The sequence below is a fragment of the Palaemon carinicauda genome, chromosome 7 (assembly GCF_036898095.1).
Source record: "Palaemon carinicauda isolate YSFRI2023 chromosome 7, ASM3689809v2, whole genome shotgun sequence".
Taxonomy (NCBI): Eukaryota; Metazoa; Arthropoda; class Malacostraca; order Decapoda; family Palaemonidae; genus Palaemon; species Palaemon carinicauda.
The window spans coordinates 21,493,515-21,502,688 of NC_090731.1; the positions used below are offsets into that span (position 1 = coordinate 21,493,515).

The 9,174-nt window shown below is 40.4% G+C and overlaps 1 protein-coding gene across 3 annotated transcripts in view; it reads right to left on the reverse strand.

Annotated features, from left to right (window-relative positions):
* Positions 1-7,724, reverse strand: part of chm (chameau) — a 94,687-nt gene extending 86,963 nt beyond the window's left edge. For all 3 annotated transcript variants that reach the window (XM_068376635.1, XM_068376634.1, XM_068376633.1), the window contains exons 1-2: positions 7,496-7,724; positions 4,436-4,581 (exon numbers count right to left, since the gene is read on the reverse strand). In XM_068376635.1, the coding sequence (XP_068232736.1) occupies positions 4,436-4,581; positions 7,496-7,510 (161 nt within the window). In that variant the 5' untranslated portion in view covers positions 7,511-7,724. The remainder of the gene's footprint in view (positions 1-4,435; positions 4,582-7,495) is intronic.
* Positions 7,725-9,174: the final 1,450 nt, after the last annotated feature.

Sequence of the window (9,174 nt, forward strand, 5' to 3'; positions counted from 1 at the left end):
TATCAGTTCTATAAACATTTATCAAATGCAGAATATCTCATGCATGGATAATGATGGCAGTGTTTGGTAGCACAAGAATTATGAGAAGAATGTTTTTCAAAAATGAACCTTGTTGAAAATAAATTTCCGTCCACAATACCTGATGAACACTTAGAAAGAAAGCATCCTCTGTGTTGCCATATCATTCATTCAGACTGACATTGAACACTTGGTCAAATGCAAAGTCAGCCATCCCACTAGGTTAGATATTTATTTGGTTGCATAAAGTTGGGATAATCCTATCAATTCATGTACAGTACACAGTTTTCTCTATGCACATATTGCACCCATATCTAATAATAAATAAGCCTTGGAAATATCCATATATAATAAAGATAGGTAGACAATCGTCAAGATACTTCATGAGATATATATTCCGTTTAAGAGGGGTCAAGCTGAGATCAGATTGGACACTCATGTGAAAACTCAAGAAATGGTGGAGAGTCTGAAACACAGGGCTCTGAACTATTACACTGCTTTCTCGAAGATGAAGCGGAGGTACTTGAAGCCTGTCTTCTGCAGTATGATACTGCAATGAAATCCTTATCCCTAATATAATCTACACTTCTTATAATAAAACCAATTAAACTTTTAGCTTCACTATTGTAGTAAAAGTTATAGCATTCTCCTATGTTAAGTATTTTTCAACCTTCGTTCCAACAAAATTCAAGTGATATGACAAATTTGGAGATAATTTGTATTTTCCTAACAATACAAACCTTAGCTATTTATTTAGTGGTATCATTTTTGGTGTAGCTGAAATGACGAGCCATTAAAATTTAATGAGATTTAACAACCCATACCGCTAGTTAGCGGGGGTAAGGGGGATAGCTTGCTACCGCTCCCACTCACACAGCGGTGATTTAGCTCACTTTGCTTGGAGGTAGGGCAAGTTTGTATAAATAGCTAAGGTTTGTATCGTTAGGAAAATACAAATTATCTACGAATTTGTCATTTGTTCCGTGACTGGAAAACAAACCTACGCTATCTATTTAGGGGTGACTAACCCATTAGGAAGGGTGGACGTCACTGCCAATCTAGCTTTTGGCTTTTACCCGGGGGCTCCTTATCTGAGTATGTTAGTACTCAAAATAAGGGGTCCCTGCACCTTGCTAAAACCTTACAAAAGGTCCGCGGCCTACGCAAGCTGTGTGTTGAGATATTTAGAAGTGTGACCATCCAGGTAAAGTTATTCAGAGTCTTTAGTAGGAAAAGCTGTTGTAACCAAGACTTTCCTAATACCACCTCGCCAGGGTATGGGGACGCAAAAGTATTAGCTTAATACTAGGTGTACAAGGGAGCATGGTTTACCTGCAGTGGTTTGAGGTCAACTTGTGCAGAGAACCCAGGATGCTGCTTTCCCCTATAGAGGGGAGGATGAAGAAAAGAATAAGAGACAGTCAAACCTTTTCATTCACGCAGACTAAAACCGTGTAAAAGTGCCCTCAACCTTCTGCTACTTGTCCTATAAGGAGCTTGAGGTATTATAACAGCTGTTTTGCAGCCACCACAGGACCAACAAAAAACGTATCGAGCCTCCTGTGGGTCACGTCTTGCAGGTAGTGGGATGTGTATGTAGTTTGTCGTTTCCACACCCCAGCCTGAAGAACCTGCGTCACTGAGAAGTTTCTCTTGAATGGCAGGGACGTAGCTACACCCCTGACATCATGAGCTCTAGGGTGACGTGAAGGAGGAGGGTCTGGATTCAGTGCAAGATCTATGACCTTGTGAATCCATGCTTGGTGACCCTCCTCTTGGTCCTTCCTGTGCTGGCGAAGAGTGCAGGCACACGAGGACGGGCTGTGGCTGTTCTCTTAAGGTACACCCTCAAACTTCTCACTGGGCAGGGTCATCTATTACAGAAAGAAGACTCGAAATCTGGAAGTAGTTGAATCAAGGATCCGCTATTCCTGGGTTCTGAGTCTTAGCAATAAACTCAGGGGCAAAGCTCAACTTTACCTCTCCCCGTCCCCTTGAATGGGCGATGTCGTATGAGAGACCACGAAATTCACTGACTCGCTTGGGCGAAGCCAAAGCTAGCAGGAACACCGTCTTCCAAGTTAAGTGGCGATCTGTTGCCTGGCGTAATGGTTCATAGGGAGGTCTCTTAAGAGACCTGAGAACTCGAACCACGTTCCATGGGGGAAGAAGTTCATAATTCCAAGGAAAGTTCTAGTGATGAAGAAATGTCCATTCCGTTCAGTCTAAAGGCGAGTCTTAAGGCTGAGCGATAGCCTTTTACCGTCGAGACTGACAGGTTCATTTCTTCCCGCAAATACACGAGGAACTCTGCTATTGCTGGAATAGTGGCATCGAGAGGAGAGATAACCCTTCCACGACACCAACTATAGAAGACCTTCCAATTTTCTTGGTAGACTGCTGCTGATGATTTTCGCAGGTGTCCAGATATCCTGATTGCAACTTGTTGCGAAAATCCTCTCTGAGAGAGGAGATGCTGGATAGTCTTCAGGCGTGAAGTCGTAGCGAAGCTACGGCTTTGTGGAATATGTTGGCATGTGGCTGTTTGAGTAGATCGTGTCTAGGAGACTCCGTCAGGAGTTACAGAAGGTTCAGAAACCATTCTGCGTGACGCCATAGCGGAGCTATGAGAGTCATTAAGAGGTTGACCAATGTTCTAGCTTTGTTGAGTACCCTCCTCATCAGACAGAATGGGAGAAAGGCGTAAACGTCAATGCTGTCCCACCGTTGTTGAAATGCATCTTGCCAGAGAGCCTTGGGGTCTGGGAACAGGGAACAGTATAACGGGAGCCCGAAGTTCAGGGCCGTTGCGAAGAGGTCCACTGTTGGAGAACCCCACTAAGTCAGGACTTTGTTGGCTACTAGATGATCCAAAGACCACTCGGTACTCGCTATATGAGATGCTCTGATCAAGTTGTCAGCGAGCACATTCCTCTTGCCTGGAATGAAGCGTGCCGATAGTGGTATTGAGTGAATCTCAGCCCCTCTCAGTATCTCTACTGTTAGATGGGATAGAGGCTGCGAAAAAGTACCTCCTTGCTTGTTGATGTAAGCCACTACTGTGGTGTTGTCGCTCATCACTACCACTGCGTGGCTAGCCAGGAACTATTGGAACTGTTGAAAGGCCAGAGAGACAGCCTTCATCTATGTGGAGGTACTCTTCTGACTCTGATCAGAGGCCTGAGGTCATGTGGTGAAGCACGTGAGCCCCCGCGCCCCTTTTTTTTGTGAAGTGTTTGAGAGCAGCACCAAATCCGGGGATAGAACGAGAAGATCCACGCCCTTTCATAAATTCTCGTCTGCCACCCACCACTTGAGATCCGTCTGTTCTGCTGATCCCATGGGATCGAAGGACGACCTCTTAGGCGAAGCAGCGGGCAAGCTCTGTGACGGAGACGCCCTCTAGGGGCCGTTGGATCAGCAAACTGAGTATGCACAGCAGCAGTCCTCCAAAGAGAAGTCTCTCTGAGAGAACTACCCTGAGGGAGATAAACACTCTCAGGAGAGACAGACGTAGGACTAAATTTCCCCCTCAAAGGATGATCAGGAATGGGGGAAACTAAGTCGGCAGCAACAGCTTGAGAGTCTGGAGGGGGAGGGGCGTCGGCAGAAACCACAGAAGACACCTCTGACACCACGAAGTCGACGAGCGCAAGAGGATCTACCTCTGAAGTCGACGACAACGGCTGCACACTTGCACGTTGACCTCTGCAGACGGGACAAAGGGTTTGGGGATCGGTCTCCACTGCCGACATATAGGTACAGCAGGGCCGGCCATCGAGTACAGGCAAGTGTGCATGGTCGCAGAAGTCAACACACACACACACACTAACACAAAGAAAAAGCACAAAAGAGTCATTGTCAGTCCAAAAATAACGGCGAAGGATGAGGAACGGCAACGACCATACACCATCTGAGCCAAAAGCAAAGTGGGGTAAATCACCGGTGAATGGGAGCGGTAGCAAGCTTAACTCCCTACCCCTGCTAACTAGCAGTATGATTAGTTAACCTTGCTAAATTTTAATGGCTCTTCATTTCAGCTACGCCGAAAGTAATACCCCTAAATAAATAGCATAGGTTTGTATTCCAGTTACGGAACAAATTCTACTTTTCCTCCTATCACATCTCCAACCACAACTCTATAGGGTAAAGAAAAGTTTAATGCATTTATATCTCCTCCAACAAGTATGCTCTCAGTTATGTCACCTTAGTTGAGTTTTTCAACACTATATTTTGTCATGTATCCCTTTCTTGAAAATAAAAATAACAATAATAATATAATAAAATAAAAATAATACAGTACTGTACATGCATAAGACATAAGTAACAAGAAGCAAGAACTCCAACACAGCATTAGGTTCTAAAAAATCTGCAGTTCTCATTAAGGTAATTATAACGTTACCGTCAATACCCTTACCTTGTAGATACAGCCGAAGACTGATCAGTATCAGAAGAAGATGAGGAGTCCGATGAGGAGGAAGAAGATGAAGAAGAGGAGGAAGACGATGACGATGTAGTTGACCCACTAGTTGAACTTGCAGATTCTGAACTTGTACTCCGATTCTTGATTTTAGATAAAAATTACAGTATAAGCAGATGCAGTTGAGCATTTTTTATTAAGCAAGTACTGTACAGTATAATACAGTACTGCACTTCTAACTACAGTATAACAAATACTTGATGATAACCAATAATATGATAAAATCAATGATAATAAACAATAATATGATCAAATCAACAATAAATTATATCTTTAATTTCATATAAAAAGTACTGTACTCTAAGCCATGAAAAATATATAAGTGCATGTATAAAGTTGTCTACCGAGACATTTTGCTTCCATAAAAAAGGTCCGTTATACAAAAAACAAATTTTATGACTAACTAGCCTTTCTGAGGATATACACCTAAAAGTCTGTCATGAAAGAGTATTTCTCAAGCAAACAGGAAAACAACAACTATAATTTGATAATAAAGTGGTTTAGTTGTCAAGCAGGTCGGGTACACACCCAAAGGACTATATGGGGTGGTTGGTAAAGGATTAAGATAGAAGTCTAGTTAATTCATTATACAGTACAATATCTACAAAAATTCTAATTGCTTAAGAAAGTTATTAGTTTCTACATAAATACAGACCATCTTCTTTTACATAGCAGACTCACTCACTCATAGGATTGTTTTAAAAGAGTTGTCCAGGACTCTTCCAAAAAGGGTGTATAAAGTAGGCTTCACACAGTCAAACGGTTTGAAGAAGGTCTGATCGAACCTGACTTTTACGGGCAGGTCTTCATCCCTCCACAAACCGTTTGCATGTGAGAACAAGCGTCAAATATCAAACATACCCCAGTAGATCTTGAACATGAGGCATATCTTTGCTTCACAACAGCGCGAGTCACACTGAGTCAAGTGCTGAGGTTTGATGTGCGTTTGGTTCAACTTTCTGACACCTCTTCAAACCGTTTGACAAGCAGGTTGGAAAACCGGATTTGACACATCGTTTGACTGTGTAAAAGCCCCTTAACACCAGTCAGATATAGCAGACACTGTACAGTATACATGTCACTCCATACATAGTTGGAAATATATACCGTAGTTCAATTGGTAAAGATTTACTCTAGCACAATATTCCTAAATGAGAAAATAAATTTGAAAAATATGGCTTTCCCCCTATCATTAAGAGAATAAGAAGTATTCCTGTTGTATTCATTGGTACTTGGAAATGTTCTGATGCCAATAATTGGAGGGAAATCCACATCTTCAAAATTTTAGAGGTTTTAAAATTCCCATTGTTATGACTGAAAAAACCACAACTCAAAAGGGAAACAAAGACATGAACACCACCTAACCTAACCTAGAAGCCCTATTCTTACCTTCCTGGGGGAGCTATGCCCCTTCAACCAGTCTTAGATAGTCATATCCTTATCTCTAGCTTCATAATTTTATATTCAAGACGCATAAACATTTCTCCATGAAAAAATTGATTTGACAAGTTGATTACGACCATCCCAACCAACTAAATACACCCAAAAATAGGTCCTTGGAAGGATTAAGTGGACTGGTATTGTTTAAGGGATGTATGTATGATAGTGGTCACCTGTGTGTATGATGACGGCTGACTAAGAATAAAGCAGTGTATAGCCGGCCCTCCCTTAAGTATGTAGGTAAGGACTCGGCTTATAGGTTAGGTTAGGGGGGAAAGTTTAGTTTAGCTAGTGTCCATATTTTATGCTCGCTGGAGGAACTGGCCGCTGATATACAAAGGCTCCTTGTTTAACTTTGCTAATAGCTATGAATACTTACTTGATACTTAACTTAGGCTACAGCGAGGTTAGGTCTCGGGCTTATTTTTCGTCAAAGTGGAACAAATCATGTTGACATGAGAATAATTGTAGATGGTTTTAAATTATTCAAAACCTAGATGTATGTCAACTGTAGGCTCTAGAGCCTTTAAATATGCTGCACCATGACTATACCATAAGGTCCCACAGGACATCTAAAGGACTTGAGATATTAAGGTTTTCAAACTGGAGTCTTTCTTGTTCTCAAAGAGCAATATGCAAGTGTATATATGATAGCCAGGAGCCTATGTATATCAGCGGCCAGTTCCTCCTGTGGGATTATAAATGGACATCAATTAACCTAAACTTACCCCCTAACCTAAAAGCCATATCCTTACCTATTTACCTAAAGGGGGAGGGGGTAACATGCCTCCCCCCCCAAAACACTGTTGTATTCTAAGTTAACCGTAATCATACATACACCCCAGCAGCCACCAGTATGTATGATGACGAGGTGACTGAGAAAACGGCAGTGTAAGGGTGGACGCAGGGGGGCGTTAACTCCTCACACTGTTAGGCAAGGGGGAGGGGCTTGTAGGTTAGGTTAGAGGGGGTAAAAGTTAAGGTTAGTTGATGTCCATTTCTCATGCCCGCTGGAGGAACTGGTCGCTGGACCAGAAAAGCAGCCCTTAGCTATAGGACCAGAAAAGCAGCCTTTAGCTACAGTACTAGAGGAGCAGCCCTTGGCTATAGGACCAGAAAAGCAGCCCTTAGCTATAGGACCAGAAAAGCAGCCCTTAGCTATAGGACCAGAAAAGCAGCCCTTAGCTATAGGACCAGAAAAGCAGCCCTTAGCTATAGGACCAGAAAAGCAGCCCTTAGCTATAGGACCAGAAAAGCAGCCCTTAGCTATAGGACCAGAAAAGCAGCCCTTAGCTATAGGACCAGAAAAGCAGCCCTTAGCTATAGGACCAGAAAAGCAGCCCTTAGCTATAGGACCAGAGGAGCAGCCCTTGGCTATAAGACCAGAGGAGCAGCCCCTAGCTATAGGACCTAAAAAGCAGCCCTTAAAGTAAAAGAATAATATTAAACTACCCTAAACAGAATCCTATTACTTATCCTACGCAATTTATTATACAATTCAGGTGTAGCTTCTGCACGAGCAGAGATTTTACGCCAAGTGAAAAGAGGAAGCCTAACCTTCTTTCTGGCCATATTGATTTGCTGTTCAACCGTTGCTGTTACACAAAGGTAACTTGCAGCAGGAGTTCTTCCAGTGTTACGCCTGTCTGTGTTTTATACACCGTTCACTTCACACCATCATATATGGGAGGAAACACCATTGAAATCGGAATACATCCCCACAAACTTGAAAAGGGGTATTTATTATGCTTCGGGTTCGGGGTTGTGTTGTGCTTGATGACGTAAACAATAAAACGTTTCTTATGAACGTTTTCTGGTTTGTCATAAATTTTTTAATATTTATCCAATTTAAATTATCTTATTTTGCTTTATAAATATAAATTAATATTGAAAATATTTTATTTGGGATTTTTATAAATTTATTTTTCATAATAATATTAATTTTTATCGCTATTTCTAAAAGATAAGCGTAGAGAATCCACCTGCGTTTGAAGCAACATCAATGTTAATGGATTTCTGATAAATACCGTAACCTAAGGCAGTTAATAAACCTAAAAAACAAATCTAAGTATTTTAAATATATTCCTATTAATTTTAAAATAGCGAATGATAAGAGGTATTTCTGTTTTATTGATTGCAGTTTGTTTGTTTTGTAAACAATTACGTTCCTACAATGAGTAAAAGATGGCGATTCATGTACTTCTAAAATATAATGAAATTTGGTAAATGAAAAAAATACTATGCTTCAATACGGAAATTTTTAAACAATATAATCATACAAATTTTTTCCTGATGTTTTGGAAAAAAATATAGTAATATGATAGAAAAAACTGTACGTACTTTACTGGAACCGGGTTTTTCAAATTTGGAAGGGACTAACCATCAAATTTGGGAAGCTTTCATTATATTAAGTATATTTAAGAATCCCTCCTAATAAGTATCGAACTATTTCGAAACCGTCTACAAAGCCAATTTCATCTTGTAAGCTAAAGACTATAATAAATATAGTGTTTTTCGTTTGCGCTGCCTTCTTTAAGAAATTCAGATTCACGCTGGAGTGCAGAATTGCTTGACTAACGTTTTCATATAACGAAGTAATTAGAGAAATTGTTTACTTCAATTTGAATCTAATTATGTTAGAATCTAAAAATTATTGTTACTAAAGTACGAATTTAAAGATAGCTTCGCCATGGCTGTTAAAGGGGGATGAGTTTATCCATTTGAATAGGAAATGGACATGGGACGGAATATGTCTTTAAATGGGACCTTCGAAATGACATCAAGAGTTTAAAGTGAATTTGAATTAAATGTAATGATATTTCTCATTCAATGGTATATAAATTATACATGTTGAATGTGGAATTCATGGCATATGACGAAAATATTGAGTTATCTGAAGAAATTAGGTATATTGGAGGTGTTAGCTGCTCTTTTTTGTAGACTAAGCGAATTTGTCATAACTGGATAATCATACTGAGAAATTTTATTATATCAGTAAGATATTAGAACTAATTGGAGACAGCAATAAAGATGACAGCTCATGCTACAGAGAAGGGGGGATTTTCAGATAGAGTTAAGAAAATTAATATGCCTGTAATAAGGTCCACATAGGCTTCAGATAAATTCCTTAGGAAGGAAAATAGATGCACTATCGGTGTCAATTGTCTTGCAATAGTTGTATAAAAAAGAAAGGAATGCTATAACATATGTCCGTTGATGGAAAAGAGTATATCTGT